Raw genomic sequence first — 20754 nt, 5'->3', positions numbered from 1 at the left:
AATGCAATAATCAAGGTATTGTCCTAAACTGTTAATTGCGTGACTGTAACTTCTTAATATTGTAAACTTGTCTTAACGACGCATTCAAAAGTCCACATTATTCATTTTTACCACTTGCAAAATCCGCATAATGCGACGAAATAAACAACGAGCGTGGAACTTTTGTGCAATTTGTACTTGCGGTTGGTTTTGTATGCAAAAGTGCTTGAGAAGAACTTTGGATGACTTTATCGACTATTTAAAGTCAGGGATGAATAGTTATGAAACTTCTAGGTCGTAAATGTTGGTTACTGTGAAGGTTAAAATTAGTACAAGAAAACGCCGTCTTCTTTATTTGTGTGCTTCAAGATTTAAAAAATTACAAAAGGTGACCAATGCATTCTCACATCTCACAAGAACCACCTTCAAGATTCGCGTTTCCTTGGATAATAATGGCGTTTGTTGTTTTCTCCGTTCAGCCTTAACATGTTCTTGATTTAAACCACTTCTTACCGTGTCATTTTTTATGATTGCTAAGAATCCTACCCATCAAGGACCATTCCAGGTTCATTTTCACTGTAACAGGTCCTTGCTCTAGATCAACAATTTTGCAAAATTACGCCAATCCATTGATGTTGAACTTGAAATCCTGCTCCACAAAAAAATACCGATATTCCCAAAACTTCAACAAAATGATAAAAAATTTATGTCGATAAAAGTTTGCAGATTATAAGAACTTAGCTCTAATCTTCAGAAAATATTATTCATTTTCTTTGCCACTGGAGGCCTCAAATTAACTAAATACCTGCAATTTCGTGACATTATTTTTTTACAAAAAATGTGCTACAAAATTTTGCAATGTTGATTTGGTTCAATAAGTGAAGTAATTCATTTCTTTAACATATTCAAAAAATTTTACGCACTACCGCGTTGAATTGTCATTGTGTTATTACACTTTCATTGCTGAAAATTAAATTAGTTTGGCTTGAGCTGAGCATGAATTTTTACTTACATTTCTGGGATGGATGTTAACTTGTTTTCCGTCGCGTTTCATCATCTTCAATCTAAAATGAGAATTCGTTTAATTTTATTGCAATGACTGTTTGTTTCGTTGGACTACATGACTGAAGTTTTACGAAATGACAAAGCAAAAATGAACTGCGCCACTAAAAACATCATAAAATTAGAAGTAACTTACCCAGTAATAAATCATCGTTATGTAATAACAATTAGGGTGCGTTTCTTAATTTATAAAATAAAATAAATAATTTCATAAATCGAAGAATATGTTTGTCTCGCACACTTAACTATTAAAAATACTTAATATTGAAATAGGAAAATAATATCTCCAAAATTTATTGCTTTGCATTATTTGCAAGTGACCAGACCACAATTACGTACGTTTCTTAGTAACTGAAATATCCTTTGTCAACAAAGATCCATAAATTATGTCTTAATTTAAATTATACATTACCCTTGCGTTGCTACCTAAAGTGGAACACGACGTCTTCTTTCCATTTTTAATAAATAATAAATTGATGATGTTATAATTAAACAAAAGGTGTAATAACAAAGCAATAAGAACGTATATAAAACCGGACAACGACACCACAAGAACACTTATGATTCAGTTACCTGACTACAAAATTACTTCCTAACTTCATAATGAACGAAGATATAATAACACAAAGTTTCAAGCCCGTCATAAATGCGATGTCGTTTCTTCATTGGTATCCACCAGAAAAAAGTTCATTGATTGAAAAAACAAGAGCTTGTTTCATGTATTTGACTGGAGCTTCTCTGACAATTCTGTGTGCGATAAATTTCCTGCAAAAACTGGATTACGACAACTCAAGAATTGATATAATCTACATTATTCAATCCACGAATTTCTGCTTTAAGATCTTAACTCTATTGATTAAGGGCCAAAAAGTTAAAAACTGTGTGAGTTATTTTAGTTCGCCGAACTTTGCACCAGTCACAGAAAAAGAGAAAGAAATCGTAGAAAACTGTATTTGGTGGTGTCAGAAAATGTGCTTTTATTATTTTATTAACGTAATGATTTGTATCGTGCTCTTGATATTTTCTCCGCTGTTTTTCAAAGGATACCAGCTACTTATACACCCTTTTGTACCATTTGATGTAACACATGGAGGAATTGGCTACTATGGTACATTTTTATTCATTTGGGCGGGTAAGATAAAAGGATATTTTTGCAATTAATTTCTTTGTGATTTTTAGGAGTCTTTTACGTTTCCGGTGCCTCTTCTCTCATTGATCCATTATTTGGTGGGCTCGCACTGCACGCCGCTGCACAAATAAAAGTTCTGAAATATAGACTACAACACCTTCATTTGCCACATACTGATGATGAGAAACTAATCACGATTTCTGTGAACATAACTGTCCATGAAAATCTGATCAGTTGCATCCAATACTATAATTCAATATTGAGGTTTGTCTACTACCTGTCCACATCTAATAATAATTTTTTTAAAGGTTTGTAGATTTGTTCGAAGATTGTTTCTGTTGGCTGATATTTTCTCACTTTTTTGGAAATGTGGGCACTCTTGCGTTCTCTTGTGTTACTTTAATCACGGTAGAAAAAAATAAAGTTTGAACTTATAACAATTAATTTGTTTTAGATTCCGATTGCCAGTGTGGACGCTGTGCTTATTTGCTGTGTCCTTATTTCTATTATAACGCAGTTTTTTTTCTACTGCTACTTTGGAACTGTGCTGTTTGAAGAGGTAAATACAAAATGTGATTGTTCAGTAACCTTTTATGTATTCGAATAAAAAATATAAATTATTATTTTTAAACATAAATTACTATCTACGCTGTATGGAAAATGTTAACTTTTTCTTCTAGAACAATACTTTAATAACAGCTGTGTACATGAGCTTCTGGTATGAATATGACGTGAGTACTCAGAAGATGTTGATTACTTTTATGGAACGAGCAAAACGTCCAATGATTATGAGCGCTGGTAAAATGATTGCCGTAACAATTGAAACGTATGCAAAGGTAAGTGATAGGTAAGTTGTGGATACAAGAAAAGTTTACATTTTTTTTTTAGTTGCTTCAAAGTACCTACTCGTTCATTGCTGTGTTAAAATAATTTGATGGAGAAAAATATCACTTTTGACACAACGTAGAATTGAAATGAGCATAAAATTGTAAGAAAAAGAAATACATAAATAGTCAATAAATAATGGTGCACAGTGTTTAATAAAAGTTTAATAAAGCAGTGCGTTGCTAAATTTCCAGTTCATACCTATCTTCGAAAAATTCGTTTTAAAAAAAAGTTTTCTTTGACAATGATTTAAAAAAAATACACAAATAAATATTCAATAACAATTATTAAATTTTCTGGACTAGAAAACCAATATCTTGTGAATTCATTAATACATTTATCGTATGTTACGACAATAACTTGTAATATCGATTAAGTCTGAAACATAAAATGCCCGAGTTTGAAGCCTTTTAAATAATTCCCAAAATTTCAACTACGCTAATAGATAGAACTTTGTCTTGTGTTTTATACTTAAGAAACACCAAATGTCAAGAGTTTGCCCCAATTTTGCAGTAATTTTAACTGCAACTGCCAAGTGAAGTAATTTTATTTTCTACTTTCATTTTTATTAAAAATCGGACCTTCATAATAATTATGAGAAATAAACACGACAGGATTCCACTTTCTTTCCCATTAAAACCTAATTAAAAATAAAAAAGATGTTTCCCTTTCTTGCACTTCATTGATAATGCACAAGAAAACGCTGTTTTATAGGCTACTTATCATTTTAATTTTCCCCATAAACTAGAAACCCATCAGTTTTATTGATATTACAGATATTGACTAATTAGTTACAATCTCCGAATCTCATCTTGTCTCTGTTGAAATATTACCGATGCCGAGCTATAATTAATAAGTCCGCACTTTTTCAAGATTTCATTCCAAATACGCAATTTAACCTTTAGATCAGATCTATTACTTTTAGATAGTTTGTAATAAAATAAAATTCCGACTGCGGAAACAAAATAAAAAAATAATTTGCACACAAATGGATAATTTAAATATAATACGTAATTACGATTTGCTTTAATTTCAGAATTACTGAACAGAAATATTTAATCCTTGAGTTTTACCTTGCCCTTATGTTATTACGATTGTTATTATTTTCAGCGGGAAGCCTTGAACTGTGGCTCTGAAAAGCTGCTGAAATCGCTAGCGAAAGGATTACAATTAATCGTACAGGTTTTTAATAAACTTAGATGTAATAATTACGAAAGATATTGTCGTGAACAGATTAAATGATTTGTTACAGCGGTCTTACAGATTTATAGACTTTTATAGCAACAAAAAAAAACGTTGAAGAATTCCAAATTTTCTAAATTATCAAGGTTTCATTGTGTCGGTAAAAATCGAAAGCGTGAACATATTATAGATGTCATTTTGGTCGCGGAGGAGGAATTTGAACTTTTAAGACACATTGACCCACAAGATAACAGACGTTGACATTACCAGGTGCATTTAGGACGACATTTTTGGGACAAATCTTTAATAATTGTCGAAGAATCCAAAGCTGGGCTCACGATGGCATTTTTAATATTACAGGTGGAGCTTGAACTTTAATAAATAAGCATTGACCCAGAAGACAGTACTAATTACCACTCTGATATGTTCATAAATCATTCTTTTTTTCAATAATTGGGTAATCCGATCGTGACCGCTCTTACTCTCTCTAATAAATCTGACAGATGGCGTGTGCTTCTTAATTTTTTATTGACAGTTTTGATTGACTTCCTGACGGCAAGGCTGAACGTGACTTTGAAAATCGAGAAAAAACTCGCACGATATGAACTTTACAGGTTTCCTTCTAGGTATTTTCGCTCTCTTAAAAGCACACGTGTTTCTGACATTGGAAAAAAAGTGTTTTTATTTTTTGTCACGAAGTCTTGGGTGAAAGTTTCTGCATTCAGCTTCGTCTGATTCCATTATTCGCTTGGCTGCGTTGTTCTTGAATTCAAGTCGTGATTATTTCGGTAAAAATCCATCGACTTCTTGTGAACTCTAATCAAAAGCTGGGAGGTTAATTATGAAGGAGATAGAGTCGGTTACGCCCAGTTTTGCAACGGAATTGAATAGTGCGATCAAAAAAGATTATCCGCTTTGTGTGTCCGCCAAAGTCAGGATTTGAAAGCTTATTTTAATGTAAAGATAAAATGCAAAAAATGGATTAAACCTACAATTACCTAACGACTTATGCAAATGTGTAACTAAGCGTAGCATTTGCAAACAATAAGAAATTGCAGGATTGCTTTAGGTAACTGGTTATTTTAGGTCCAGGGAATCCACAAGACGCCAGGTTTCTTCAAATGAAACCTAAATTAGCATGTTATATCGGCTTGAATGTTTCCATACAAATTTTTAATCGAAACCGATAAACTGTTTTGATGAGAGTAACTTGGTTTTCATAATTTAAAAGAATTAGTTATGGTAACACAGATAAGTATGAAAGTAAGAGAAATAAACGAGAACAAATTGCAAAATGTATTGTTCTTCCTATATTGCAGAAATTGGTACAAGGTATAAAGCATCATCTTCACAAAATTCTAAACAAAATTTCAATGAAGCCGTTGTTTCTTACATCAACAGCACAATTATTTCAATTCTATATTGAGATACAATGTATTAATTTCAGCTATCAATTACACGCCTTCAGTTACACCTTTCCTAGCAAAGCTTTAATTACATAAACTCAAACATTAAATTTTCTCCGTCTTCCAATTTGAAAAAGTTGCGAAATTTAACTATTAAACCTTCTAACCGGAACTAAATTGTCTCTTTAAAGAGTAGCAAAAATCCTAAGTCCCAATTTAAAGATATCAGAGCTCAGAGTGTAGCGTGGAATCTGTCGAAATCTTTGATTTATGGAACATATAATTTTATGAATCAAATTTTCAAGCTTTTCCAGCTAGTCCAAGTGAAAATACATTGTGTCATAGAACTTTCATTTCATTATCATAGAGCGACGCCCTGATCTATTTTCACTTTTATTCGTTACATATTTGTAGCAAATACCGGTGACGTCGGACAACACTGGCCATTCCCCAACACGTAATGACTACCAATTAAATGTCAATCAGTGTACAAGTCTCATTTCATTAAAGTCATCAAGTCTTTTTCTCGCATTTCTTACAAATTTAGATTAAGAAAATTGTGCAACTTCCAGGCTTTCTTCAACAACAATTTCCCAATCAGAACTGCCGGCGCTTTTAATGCCATGTTATTATACTTGTGTCTGTATGATCATATATCATACACCGACCACAACAATCGGATTTTTACAATGAACTGACCTTATTGCATCACTCGACCTTCCCAAAGAAGCACTATTGCAGAATAAGCCTGCAGGTACCACGATTATCAAATTATCAAGCTTCTATTTATAAAAAAATTAGATGGATGTCTCGGAAAATTCGCGAATGCAAATTTGGGCGACGTACAAGGTCCTCTTTGAAATCCGGAACAAAAACGTAAATATAGATCTTTGAGTAAGCCATATTTTAAAAGTTCTAGGTCGGGTTTGGCAAGATTTATCTGTCCGTGCCAGGATAATATAAATTTTACAAAGCAAATGTCAGTGAAGGTTTTTGGGTAAGATTTAACACCTGGTTATTAGAAAAACGTGAAATTAGAGCAGTCTTAATTTAATAAGTACCCTAATTTCTTCACCTGAAAGAGTTTGAAGCACGATTGGCTCTCTAAAAGTGATCGTGGATTTTAATAGGAGTAGTAAACATTCTAATCTTTTGCTTTTACTTCAGTTGATAATCTGGCTAATAATGAGCTGCAAATAAGAAAAAATAATTGCAGGTATGTGTGGCATGCAGTTGGTTTCTCTATTTGACAATACAGAGAAAAAAAAAGCAATTTACTTTTGTAAGAAACGTCCTGTTTGTTTTTGTTGTTACGCATCATTACACACCATGCATTTACTTAATTAAATTGCAATAAGTGATTGGAATCTAAATCTAATTTCTTGAAATGCCATTCAATTTTGCGTGTCTTGAGATATTGTAAACTTGATCTGAAAAAAATTGGAATTGGATAAATTCAGTAAATCTGAAGCTGCAGTTTTGAGTTCTTTCTATTGTTAATTCTCAAGTTTCAAAAGACTTTCAAAAATTGTTTCGATTTTTTTACATTAAATCTATTTCGTTTCTTCAGATGTAGACTATAGTAGAGTATCAAGACAATATAAAGTGTGTTTATTTTTAAAAACTGCTTCGAATTTCTAGACACTCCTCTAACAGACGAGCAATTTTCAATTTTTCTCATATTTCCCACTTCTGCTAATTACTACATTACCACCGTGAGAGCATTCACATTAAAATTTTTTCGTTATTGAAAGTATAAAACATTTTATTCACAAATTCATTTACATAATCCTTTGATGCAAGGGTATTGGAAGGAAGAAAGTAATTAAAATGAATAATGATCTACCATGTAGTTACAATTTGTGTGTGGAGTGGAGATTACCCAATCTTCTCACTTGGTAAGTGCGATTCTAGCCTTGATCCTGCTGGAATTCAGAATGAGAGCATGGGAACACCTTAAAAACAAAGATATTATGAATCACAAATTCACCATGTCAACTTTCAGCTTAATTATTGATTGTTGAAATTTTGACTGTTGCAATATGCAACTAATTGTTATTCTCAGAGATCGAAGAATTGAACAATTCGGATCATTGCCATTTTATTATTACATGCGTCACCAGTGTTGAATTATTCAAAAGAAATGAAATTTCGGTGCAGTGAACTTGTTGCTTAATTACGCACTGAGGAGAATTTCGAATATTTTTGTAAATTCCAAGCTAATTGTTCTGGCGACTCGTAAGAAACGCTCTATTTATTCTGATTCATTCTAAAAGTATAAATGGGTTTTGGTTTTCTTATTATTATATTTAATAAGATGATTGTCACTGTAATTACCAAATTAATTATTTCTCTTTCATTTTGTCGTAGAAATCTGTCACTACACAGCCGATATAAAAATCTCTAAATTAATGTGTTATGTGCAGCCGAGTAAATCAAAGAAAACTTGTATGATTTCACTGGAAAGTGGTGGCATTAACTCGTATTTCCTACGAGTAACTCTTTAAATTTATAGGTTTTCCGTAGCAAAGACGCGTTGTGTAAAATCCACATTTACATAATATGTGTTCCAAATTAGATAATTGTCTAATTAGATTCCACACGCGACATAATAGCGTGTTGGCGTGCTTGTTACTATTACTTTTAAGCTAAAGAGTTACATTTTATTGTAATGGGTGACTTCTTGTTAGGTATGGATGATGTTGAGTATTAACAATACTTGTTACGGAATAATACACGGAAATTTTGAAACATCAGGATATTAATTACAGGGATTAACAATCAAGACAAGTATGCGGAAAGAATAAACTAGTTTTACGTTTTGTTTTCAGTCAATTTTAACTGAAAATTGTTTAAATCATTTAACTAGTGTTGTCGATTGTTGACAAGTTATTTTGCGGTCAGAACTTAACAAGCTTGTTGATTTTGGAAGATACATACTTTTTCTGGTAATTTGGGTATAAATACCTATAATTACGTAATTATTTAATAATGAAACTTTTAATACGAACGCGTCCGTGCGTAATAGTTGCATGTCTACTTATAATCAAATTTTTTGCAAATTATTAATCATAACCTATCTTTATGTAATAAAAATTCTATTTGGGATTTTTTATATTATTAACAAACACCAAAGTGTGAGCCCCATAATGCCAAGATCTTAATTGATTTTAGCTAATCAAGTACATATTTCTAAACAGTGAGTTGCGGTCAATTCTCTAGCTAATTATGCAAATCTGGTATGACGAATGAAATACAGAATCTTGTAAATTACCATTCATTATTACAAGTTATTTGGATCGGGCAATGCTCAGAAAAGATCTTTTTTTCTCACAACCGCAAATTCCGATGCACAAAAACAAAGGAGGCTCAAGGTTAAATTGCTTTTTGCAAAAAATAGGTTTACTTTTTGCATTTTGCTATCGTTTCTGTGGTAGAGAGCACAATCCTGCAACCCACAATAATTCCGAAACTGCTCACTTTTTCTGAAAAAAATGTCAAAGTATGTTATCTTGAATTTATTATGTGGTTGAAGAAAGAAATATGTGGATAATTTTGTATTTTTTAGATTATTATTAAAAATGATGGAACAAAATCGGGGTTTCCCCATTCATTTAAGCACCGCTCCGATTTTCATTAACATTTCGTTTCACTCATCTAGATAGATGTAGATAAAACCTATTTTTTTAATTTTTTTAATTTATTGCCAGAAAATCAAAATTAATTTACAAAATAAAATACCTAAGCAATAAAAGATTTAGATTTTACCAAATTAGAAAAAATGTACGATATTTGTCTTTATTCACGTATACCGTAAATAGCTATTACAAAATTTACATTTTTTTTATTGAAAACCGACCTTTATTTCATTTTAAAGTAAATCATAACAATAGTAACACTCTGTATAAATTCTCTGTATCAGACTCTCGATATTTCTTAGATTGCACTCAATTTGATACTGAATTCTTAGTATGTATTCTTTCTTCGCGTTTGAGTTATTTATTGTTCCTTAAAACTTTTAAAATTATTTGAACTCTCTTACTGTTGATTGTCTCAAATTTGAAATCAACAACATTTATGTAAAAACTTTTTATTTTTATACTGTGCTTTAATTTATTTACTTTTTAGCACTGTTCAGTTTTATATGCTTTCTTCGGATATAATTTATCATTCACCGGCGTGACACAAAGTAGAACTATTTCTGAGATTCTTGTCATCAATAATTGATAAATAACCGTTCTTAATGTACCGACATATTTTGAAGTTGCATGAATAACTTTTTTATAATTCATTACACGATTGATTTATAGTCTTAAGTCGCACATAATGTTCTTTTTCTATCAAGATCATGTCGATTATTTATGAATTAGACTCCTCATTATCAAATAATTCCTTGAATTTAAACATGCAACTACACATAAACTTGTCCAATTCTTATAACATTTTCTTAATCAATCTCTTGAGAGATATTTTCTTACCTTATGACTTGGGTATGAACCTCGCCCAGAAGCAGAAAGATTTGACTCTAACTTAGTTACCAATTTTAATATTTCGCCATCAAAATTCAAAGTCATGATGATAAAACAGTTTAAATTATTCCTCGCTGTCGGCACGATATTAATTAATTGAAGTAACAGTAAAGCAAGGATTTGTTTTTTTTTAATCCTGAATCCGGCTTAGAGGTTGCTAAATTGCGACCTAAAACTACATTTCAAAAATTGCAGTGACACATTTTTACAAATGCAGCTAGCGTGTTTATCATAAATTACCTCTCTGTTAATAACAAAAATAAAACAATTTTGAAAGAAAGTAGTTTAATAACACGTTAACCAAAACAAATTTTCTTTATCATTTTTTACACGAAATTCTCAAGATAGACTTGTCTAGACATTTCTGACCCTGTCAGCGTGGCACCCGACAATTAAACCAACAATGTATCTTATAGTCATAACTTCATCGACAATAGTAATTACAGTTCTGAAAGACAAAAAGGATTAACATTCACACAGTGCCAAAAACAATTCCAAAATTGACAAATAGGTTGCTTACTTGGTCATGTATACTTATTTCAATAATACTAATAGATTGTTGCCCCTCTTTACCGACCGTAAGTTATAAAGACAAGTGCTCCACTCCACCTGAAGACATTACTGTTTACTCTCACTGTTGCACGGTTTCAGTGGTTTCATTCACGAGAACGTGATTGAGTTTACTTTCAGTTCAGTGCAGTTTGGATTTACAGGTTTAAGCAAAATGCGGCTTCAAAGCTCTGTAAGTACCTACATTATTAACATTTTTTCATTAAAGTAAAGTAAAAAATGGGTCAAGAAAGTTGCATGATACAGCGGTATGAATTTAAATTTTATTGGAAAGTGTAAAATTATTTTTCATAAGAAATAAGTGGGTCGCGCTGAATTGTTAGTATCACTTCCAATTTTGATTTTAGTTTCTATTTCTTTCGGTTTTGCACAATAATTTTGGCACTTTACAAGAATCGCTCATTTTCATTGACACGAATTTCTCTAGAGAATCCAAGTGATTAATTTAGTCAAAAGTGTTACACCCAAGTTGATGTTGGTGCTCGATAATGATAACTAATAGTCTTGTAGACAAAACCACAGACGTGACCATGCAATCTTCTGAATTACTTTTACTTTCAATTCGTGAGTTTATACAACACAATAGGTGTATTTATCGACTGATTAGCAAAAATAAATTAAAACTGGAAAAGAACACGAAAATAATTATAGTTATGTCCACCTACTTTCACCCCTTTTTAAATTTCTCTTTATTAGTGACGCTCAACTTCTTGTCAAAAACAACCAGTTTTCGATTCTGTCGTTTAATAACAGGTATTTGGCCTACACCTATTGTTTCTTCAGTGGTTTTACCTAAAGAAGATAATTTTGTAACGCTATTGTTTCTGTTTTCTGTCTTTTCCTCTCAGTTGTGCAAGAACATATCCACGTTTTCAAACAATTATCAGCAGTTAAAGACAAATTGTTGCAAAAAATGAAAGCTTTAACCTTAAAAGGCAAAGATAATAATTTAAATGTCGAAAGATCGAAACAGATCAAATCACAGTTTTAATTAGGTTACCCAAGTTGTTTGGCCGTCAGGAGCCAACTGGGAAGGTCCGCAAATTTATTACTAAACCAATATTTACACCTTATTGAATATTTTACCAATTTTTAAGATTAATAGAAGGTAATTAGATACTAATTTGATTACACTTTATAGATCAGGGTCCACCTTTCCTGTTTATTCGAATCAATACTTCAACTCAAATTAAATTAAAGTGTTTCCACAAGAATTTAGATAATTTTTGGTAGATTTTCAATGTGTGAAATATCTATTAAATTAACTCAAACTTTGCTGAAAAATCTTTGTCGGCAGACCTAGAACAGCATTTTGCAATGTTTTGCTAATGATTTCATCACCACATGCAAGAACCGTTAAATGCGTCTTGCAGGAAGACAACAGTTGGCTTGTTGTCATTTCTGAATATTACATCAAGGTCGTTAGGAATGTGCTACGATTATAATAATACAAACAACATTTTATCGATCACATTCAAGTCATTATAATCCGATGAATCAACTACTTGAAATAGTCTCCATTAGGATAATTCCAATAATTGTCTCAAATATTCATTTGAAAGTAAAATTGTCTGTACTCAGTATTCGCAACTAGGTCGTTTTGATTTTGTCGTGTTTAGAAAGGACGCGTTTTCTTAGTCAGATTTTATCATTTTTTTCTCATTTTCAAACTAATATTCCACGGCTAATGATCGTGATTATTTTATTTATAATGATCATTAATTACTTTTCACCGCAGCTATCATTAAAAAAGCATTTCACTTTTCGTTCCATTTCATTTGAGGAAGTGCATCGTTCACGGTCCCTTAATTGGGGAAAAAACTGTCTATCGTCTCGTGTTGGTGTTGCCATTTGTATTAATTTATGTTAATTCGTATTATTTAATATCTCCGTATCTCAAGAGATAAAATACGCGATGATGGAGTTCTGCGTGTTCAAATAAAATTAACATTTTGGGATTCCGGGTTTTACGAAACCACTCACCACAATAACTAATTGTCCTCCTGTCAGGATCACAATACGGTGTGTTATTATTGATAGAATCTGATAATTTTTCAATCATTGACAGGTCTGAGAACCGTGTCAATTTGTTGCACAAAGAAGCTTCTGGCAAAAGTGATAAAATCATTTAAAATCATGAAGAAACAAATTGCTTCATTTATGTGAACATCTAGAGTAGCACCCAAACCACCTGTCATCGTCACTTTAAATGATGCAATTTGTAACCTGAAGGCACCATCTTTAAATTTAGAGTACCAAAATCACTTTTCCTTTTTGACGAAAATCTTAACCTTTGCGACAAAGATGTGCAATCTCCTCTTACTGCACTAGTAAGAATTTATGAGATCTCCGGATTTTACGCAAATACCATCAAGTTTTTAAAGATTTCTTGCGATTTAAGAGCATGTGTGTGAGGGTCTCGGATAACGCGCAATGCACCGACTTATGAAAGTTGCATAATTGAAATTGCACCATCAAAGGTCAGTAGTTCGATCTGTGCAGTTGAAACAATAAGAAGTAATGGCACATGTTCTCACGAAGCGGTGTAGACTTGGATAATTTTATTGCAAAATTTGGATTCTGCTGTGTCGTGGAAAAGTGCATTTAGTTGAATTAAATGTGTCGAAGGAAAATTACATGGTTGTGCTTTTGAAGACATTTCCCACAGTTTTGAATGACTAAATTTCCGCTCACAGACATGTTAATTAAGAGGCTTAAATTTAATTAATACTTTCATATCACTTCCAATATTAATTATTATTAAATAATGTTATGAGAACGAAAAATGTAGCAACTACAAGGTAATAACTCTGACAATGAAATTGAATTTAGACATTAAATCTTAATAAGTAACTTTGACCGAGTTAAAAACATCTCATTACAAGTTTCCAGCAATAAAATACAAGATTACAGCAACAAAGGATTTGTAGGGTACATCGCTGTGTTAAAAGATGTAAATTAATGGTCTCTTGTCTAGGAACTGACACAACACATGTCTGATGTGTACATTGCACGTAAATTAATGGTTGGAGGAAAAATTTACATACATTAATGACGATAAACATTGAAATTACAGACACCTTCTAGTAATCCATCTTTATATAATTAGGTCTAAGTAGTAGAAATTGAAATGGCAAATATGTAGTTATAAGTAAAGCTTTCTGTAAATACCCACAGTCTTAAAATCCACTGCTCATTATATGGAAAATGCGTATGCGTAAACACAATTTACATAAATGATTAATTTTTAGTTTGTGGGTCAACAGTTTAATTGAATAGGCACGTTTAAGATTAATGTATTATTTTGTATATTAATTATTCAGAATTAAAATCAAAAGGTTGCAGAATCTGAAGACATTATATAGAAACATACACATAACGAAAAGTGCAACAATTCAAAATGTGACAAAAAAAACGAACAGAGAGCTACAAACTAAGCAAAGATTTCAAATTATTTTTAAATATTCAAAGAATGAAAAATCTGTTTAAAATTAATTTTAGAAGTATGTACCATATTTATACTGCATGTTCCAATATCGCCGCAAAAAATATAGCTCTTGGTTGTCTTCTTTAAAAAGTTATAGCACTTAACAAATTTCCTTTATAACAATCTAAAAATTTGTAAGTTACGATAAAGTTCTGTCTAATTGATGTGTTTTGAATTCATGAACGTAAGAATTGTTACATTGTCAAATTATTTCAGACAAATTAATTTTCAATTCAACCAAAAAATTCGCTTATCATTACACAGTTTATCATTCGTTACCATTTTTGCGGCAATTTGAGAACAGTCTGTATTTGTATTTTAACCAATAAAATGGCAGTTATGAGCTAAAAAAATTGTTTGTTATTTCAAAATATTCGTTGCAGAACAATTTTAAAATGTTTACAGTCTTTCTAAAGAATTTATTTTAACATAATTTTCAATGCCCAAATACAATTAAAAAAAAATATTTTGATTGCAAAAAAATTAAACTGATATATTGTTACATACTTAGTTATTACAGTTTTTACAGACTAGTAGGAATGCAGATCTCAACAAATTTAACCTCGAAATTAACTAACTGACAATATTTTATCTAAATATTCTATTTAAATTCTCTAAATGCTCTTAATGTTAACGTCATGAATTAATTCCTTGTCTTACAAATGGGTATTTAATTTTTATGGTTTCTTAAAAAAAAAGGAATACTAATACCTAGGTGTATAATATTCAAGCTAAAGGTCAAAATTTTCTAGGTGGTTATTTTTATAAGCAAAAAAGTAAAATATTGTACATACAAGTGTACCCATGATGTTTATTAGAAGTTTAATGTAGGTACCTAGATACAATTTGTAGTAAATATTAATTTAGTATTTACCAATTTTTTTTGTCCCGATTTAGTTCGACTTTCAAACTAACGATTGCACAACCTGTGTTTATTATCGACGCCTCAATGTCATATAACAAAATTTTATAGGTATCATAACAGGATACAAGCAATCAGTAGACATGTATAATTTTCTTATTTATTTTATTCCTTATTTCGTCTGCCAATCTTCCGCCTTATTTTAATTCATGGCTTCTTAAAGACTTGTGACTTCGAGTTGACTTTTAAAATATGACCCGCACACTTTACACCTAAACGTCATAAATAAATTTATTGATCTTGGGATTTAATAGGCTATCTGTTACAGTAACATAGAATCTTGTGAAACACTTTTCTGATACTACTTTTTATTTCGCAAAACTGAGATTTTATAGTTTAAATAAATAAATAAAATAAAATAGTTTAGAAGTGACAATTTCATAAAGTTGCTCATGTATAGGAAATCTGTTTTAACGGATACAAGAAACACAGTATAAAACCTGTAGTAAAACAAAGTAATAAGTCAGCTCCTGTCTATAATTATAAACTTTACATAATAATCTCTTCCTCACATGCAACATTTTTCACTTTTCACCTCACAGGTGTTATATTTGCGTATTGACCCACATTTATTTTCAAATTCTAAAGCTGCACACTATAATTATAGTTCAAGCCTTAGATTAATTATACCCTCGACATAGATAACTCTTCGCGATAAGCTTTGTTTCTCAACATCTCCAATATTCCTTGCATTCACTGATCCCTTTGTATAAAATTTTTGCATAAAAACACCGACCTTCTCGTTTGTTTTGCCAACAATTCCGGATTCCGGTCAAAATTCCGGGTCGTGTTCTCCATTAACAGTTTTGCAACGACGATTAGTAATAAAGTCTCTTTGCCTTGGATCTGTGCACGTAATCCGTTTTGGAAACAAACATAACGGCCGTCCACGCCTTTCATAAATGGCCTTCACCTGGTGATTCGCACTACCATGGCTTTTAAACCAGTTCTATGATTATTCATCTCAACACATTTTTATATAAACACTTGTAATCTGGGTAGCAATCCGTTATATAACACGGGAGCGTTTATTTGGACGGAATATCAGATTTCTGTCGGATTCCCAATAAAGACAACCTTGTATAGCAATGATTTAGTTATCAACAGTTTTACATAAAGATCAGTGAAATTTGCTTGGAGCTCTGTTACCCTTTTTATATAACGTGATTTATTGAGAGCACGCGAGATTTCTCCCTCATTATAAAAAAGCAGAGCTAATTTTCTCCTCATTATTGCTCAAGTGTAAGACAATGCCCACATTATTATATAAATCGAAGAGCGATGATTGTCTGTTTTCCGCATTCCTCGGCAAATCTTATCAAATTTATAGCAGACCTTGGAGCGGAGCCACTTACATCACTTTTATCGAAATGTAGGTATTTATTCATATTTTTGAAACAAAACCCAGCTTGTGGTTTCCGCCGAACGAATCAATCATTAATCTCTATCATTTGGGAAAAACTGAGTAGGTTTTCTTTCACAACTAATTTTTTGCTATATTTCTGGGTTAGATGGTGCAACTTGCGACCAAATACAGTTTTACAATGCAAGAGTTCAAGTGGTTCTACGAGCATAAATTTAGGCACGAGCTGATTTCTTCGATCATAAATCAATAACAGTGGGTTTCAAAACCGAACAATGTGGGCTGTTCACGACTCTTTAGACAAACATACTATCACTTAGTTTAGTACCACACCCAAAGCAAAGTGCCCTTAAATTGCTTGATCTTAATCGGCGAAGTTACGAAAACAAAGCCTTTAGTCGTGGAAGCTAATAGCCACTGGTTTCTTACATGTGTTACAATGACACACACCTTTTCCTTGAGACTACGCACTCGGCTCAGCGCCTCTGCAAAGAATAATAGGCGTATTAGGAACTTCAAGCGACCTTTCTGCCTACAAAGTACGATTTAAAAATGTCAAATTGTCATCTAGCTTGTTAATAATTTAACATTAATTGGCGTGCCTTTGACTTGGATTTGAATATCTTCAAGCCCAGATAACATCAGAAATATAATTACATTTTAATAGAAAAGAAATTATTCACAAGCGTAGAATTAACACGGAAGTAAGAGGAAAATGGTGCAATTGAGCTTATGCAAATCTCGAATAGCTCAAATTCTAAGATTAATTATAAATTGCAACGGAAGTTGATAATAAATTCGGATTAGAATGCACATCTACTTATTTAATTAATAAGTAAAGGTAATGTAAGACTATAACCATAATTAAAAATGAAGAATACCTTTTGATGTTATATAAATTTCCTATAGTCCAACATTAAGATTTACTGCACTATCATGAAATGTCATTAAACTAGATAACTTTCCCAGTTTAGATGGCGATCTAACTGTATTTTAAGTTTCACGAACTCATAAAAATTTTAATCAAGATTAAAATATAAATATGAATTTGGATGGTCTTACTTTCGTTTAGATTGAATTTGTGCCATTTCTTTTATGGGTTAGAGAGCTTCATGCACAGTTAAAACTTTCTGTTCCATTTTTACATTGCATGCTAATTCGAAATGAAACCATAGAACATTTTATTTATAAAACTTTATTGTTTTCAGTGGCTGCCGCTCCTCATGCTAGGAGCTGTCCTCCTGAGCCACATCGAAGCCCGAAGAATCCGCGTCCACCACGAACCCGAAGAACAAGAAACAATCCAATACTACGCCGCTGAACCTCAAGATGAAGAAGAACCTGCACCTCGTCAAAGAGTCGTTCTTGTTTCAACAGCCGATCAGTACAACGGCCTTTATGGTCAACCCACTGCTGCTTCAAGGAGTAGTAGTCAAGACAACTACATTCCCTCCTCAAGGAAGGCTTTAGCTGCTATTCGCACTAAAGAATCAGCAAAAACTCCTCCAGTACAAACTATTAGAAATTACAACAAAGTAAACGATGATGGTTCTTTCACTTTTGGATACGAAGCTGCTGATGGTAGTTTCAAAGAAGAGACTAGAGGAACCGATTGTGTAGTCAGAGGGAAATATGGCTACATCGATCCTGATGGTAATAAGAGAGAGTTTACTTATGTATCTGGAAATCCTTGTGATCCTAATGCACCGAAAGAGGAAGTTGAACAAGAACAAGAAAGTGAACCTGAAAGTGGAGTTGCTAATTATCCGACGAGACCAATCAGACCGATTCGACCGGTGACTGTTGCACCGAAGCCAGCTGTGACATTGTTCCAGAACACATATGATCAAAGCGAGGAAGAACAACCAGAACCAGAGCAAGTGCTGAAATCTCATCAGGTAATTCGAACCAATTGAAAAACTATCACAGATTGCGTGTTATAGCCATTCTGCCTTGTTACGACCTTACTATAAGTTCGCTACTTTCACAATCATTTACCAATTTCATTCTTTTTCTTAGAACAATGACTCAAGAAGTGCATTCATTCTTGACAATTTATGAGAATGAAACGAAGGATTTCACGGCATATTAAAATCAAACTTCTTACCAATCGGTTTTTACAAAACACAATTAATTTTTCTGTTTTCTTTTCAGCCTATCCGCCGCCCCACGTACATCACCCGTCCCCAGTACGTCCAGCAAACCGCCAGCGAAGACGCCCACGTCTATCAAAGACCGCAAATCGTCCCATCAACCACACCCACATCTCTGCTCTTACACAAACAAAGCATCAACATTACTCCTCGACCAGCCTCTGCAACCCCTTCAGCGAGAACTCAGCTTCCAGCAACCACTTACCGACCTCAACTTCTTCAAGTTTCGGTGACACCTCGACCTTCACTCTTGTACGCCACAAAACATTTGCAATCGCCTGCGGCTACCGCAGTTCCTTCAAGAGGCAATCTCGATTTCGATGCTGAATTCCAGAAGTTTCAACAAGAAAATAATATTCTTGCTCCAACACCGACTCCAAAGACTGTTCTGAAGGCTAATAAACCCGTAGGTCATGCGAGTGGAAATCCTATTTATTCTTCGGCGTTGGTATTTGATCCAAGCTCTGGGCAGTATAACAATCAATTGTACCAAACTTTACCCCAGACTGAAGGTGATTTCTCATTGAATCAACGCATTCAACCTTACGTGCAGCAACCGCAAAGAACTGTGTTGAATTTGCAACAGTTGCAAAGACAAAGTCCTTTGTATACACGTCCTGCTCCTTCCCAGGAGACTTATCAACAACAGCAAGCAGGACTTCAGTTCCAGAACTCTGCTCACCTGTATGCTCAACAACAAAGAGCTAGATTGCAGCAACAGCAACAGCAACAACAAGCGCAATCTGAACAACAAAGACAGCCTGTGCAACAGCAACCGGTTTATTACATTCAACCTTCTGTGGATCAGCCTTTAGTCTCTGGACAAATCGACGCTTTCCTCAGAGGTCATAACATTCAGTTCTAGTTAGTGTTTTAAAGACTTGAACCCATTGGACTGAACGTAACCTCTAGTTGGTGAAAGTGGCAGTCACGCCCCGATTATGCAATATTTTAATTTTTCCAAGTCGCGAGGTGTAGCTTTTCACTCTTCGTTGCTGATCTGCATAACTTTCGTCATTGTCTTGGTTCATTGTCATTCCTTTCAAGGCCGCGTACGACGCGCCCGCGCGACCTTGGTTCTTCTAGATTATTTATTCCGACTTGAGGATGTGCCTTCAAGAAATTTACCATTGATGAGTTTTGTACATAACAGCGGAGGTTTAGTCTTATTTTTGATAATAATAGTATTATTATTGTAATGTTTATACTTGTTGTGTAAGATCATTAATAAATAAATATTATATTATACTTTGATGTTCTTTCCCCGACCTACATCTCATTGTGATGCAAATACAAGCCATCATTATCATTACACTTCAAATTCTCGTTTCTGTAGGACATTGCAGAACAATGCAACAATCGCAACAAACTCTCATAATTTTATGAAAAGTGCCACTTTCTTCAATTTTCTTTACTTTCCTTGGATCTCAAGTGAAACTACTTGAATAAATTTCCCTTCTTTGGCTTATTTTATTCCATTCGGACATTAAGCGATGCATTTCACGAAGTTACGTATGAGCTACCAATTGCGTTGAAAGTTGCGTTGTTTATGGACAAACGTACGCGTGCACGTCTTGACACTAGGATATCCGCTATCAGCTTTCATTTTTCACTAACTGGAATTGGACGAATAAAGACTTCTTTATGGCCGCAGAAGTAGCACAATGACTGAAAATTTACATTATGGGAGCAGTTAATGAATTATATAAGATCGCCAGCACCTCCCAGAAAATTCTGGAAAGGAAGTCGCAATTTGATTTCTATAAACATGATTTTGATTAAAAAGTTATGAGTTTAGAAAGTCTTAACTGCGACAATTATTGCCAATCAAAAAATGTATATAAAAAGTATAGTAATTAAAATTTTGAAAATACGTAAGTGTTCTATTATTGTTTTATGGCAAAATGCTTGTATCTGTGACTTTACTCGTTTCTCTTCCTTCACTTCCTTCAATTGCCTCGTTCAATAACGGTCAATTAATTCATGATAAAATAAACAACTAATTAATTAAACATTCAATCTATTAAGACAAACATTTTATCACAAATTCTTATTGCTTAATAAAGTAACACGGTTTCAGATTTTTT

General features: G+C 32.9%; 1 protein-coding gene across 1 annotated transcript; it reads left to right on the top strand.

Moving 5' to 3' along the window:
• The first annotated feature begins 10780 nt into the window (after positions 1 to 10780).
• Positions 10781 to 19915, top strand: LOC148172861 (uncharacterized). Its single transcript, XM_088039645.1, has 3 exons — positions 10781 to 10914; positions 17723 to 18412; positions 18669 to 19915. The coding sequence occupies exons 1-3, from the start codon at positions 10897 to 10899 to the stop codon at positions 19530 to 19532; spliced, it is 1572 nt and encodes a 523-aa protein (XP_087895771.1). The 5' UTR covers positions 10781 to 10896; the 3' UTR covers positions 19533 to 19915.
• Positions 19916 to 20754: the final 839 nt, after the last annotated feature.

Source organism: Gnatocerus cornutus, chromosome 6, assembly GCF_029298725.1.
Source record: "Gnatocerus cornutus isolate USDA-ARS CGAHR chromosome 6, icGnaCorn1.1, whole genome shotgun sequence".
NCBI classification, from domain to species: Eukaryota; Metazoa; Arthropoda; class Insecta; order Coleoptera; family Tenebrionidae; genus Gnatocerus; species Gnatocerus cornutus.
The sequence above is the reverse complement of the archived record's forward strand: the minus strand, read 5'-3'. Positions and strand labels throughout refer to the sequence as shown.

Bases quoted from the DNA above. Each gene is read 5' to 3' on its own strand.
- LOC148172861 (XM_088039645.1), top strand. The intron at 18,413-18,668 runs GTAATTCGAACC...TTTTCTTTTCAG, and splicing joins AAGTGCTGAAATCTCATCAG to CCTATCCGCCGCCCCACGTA.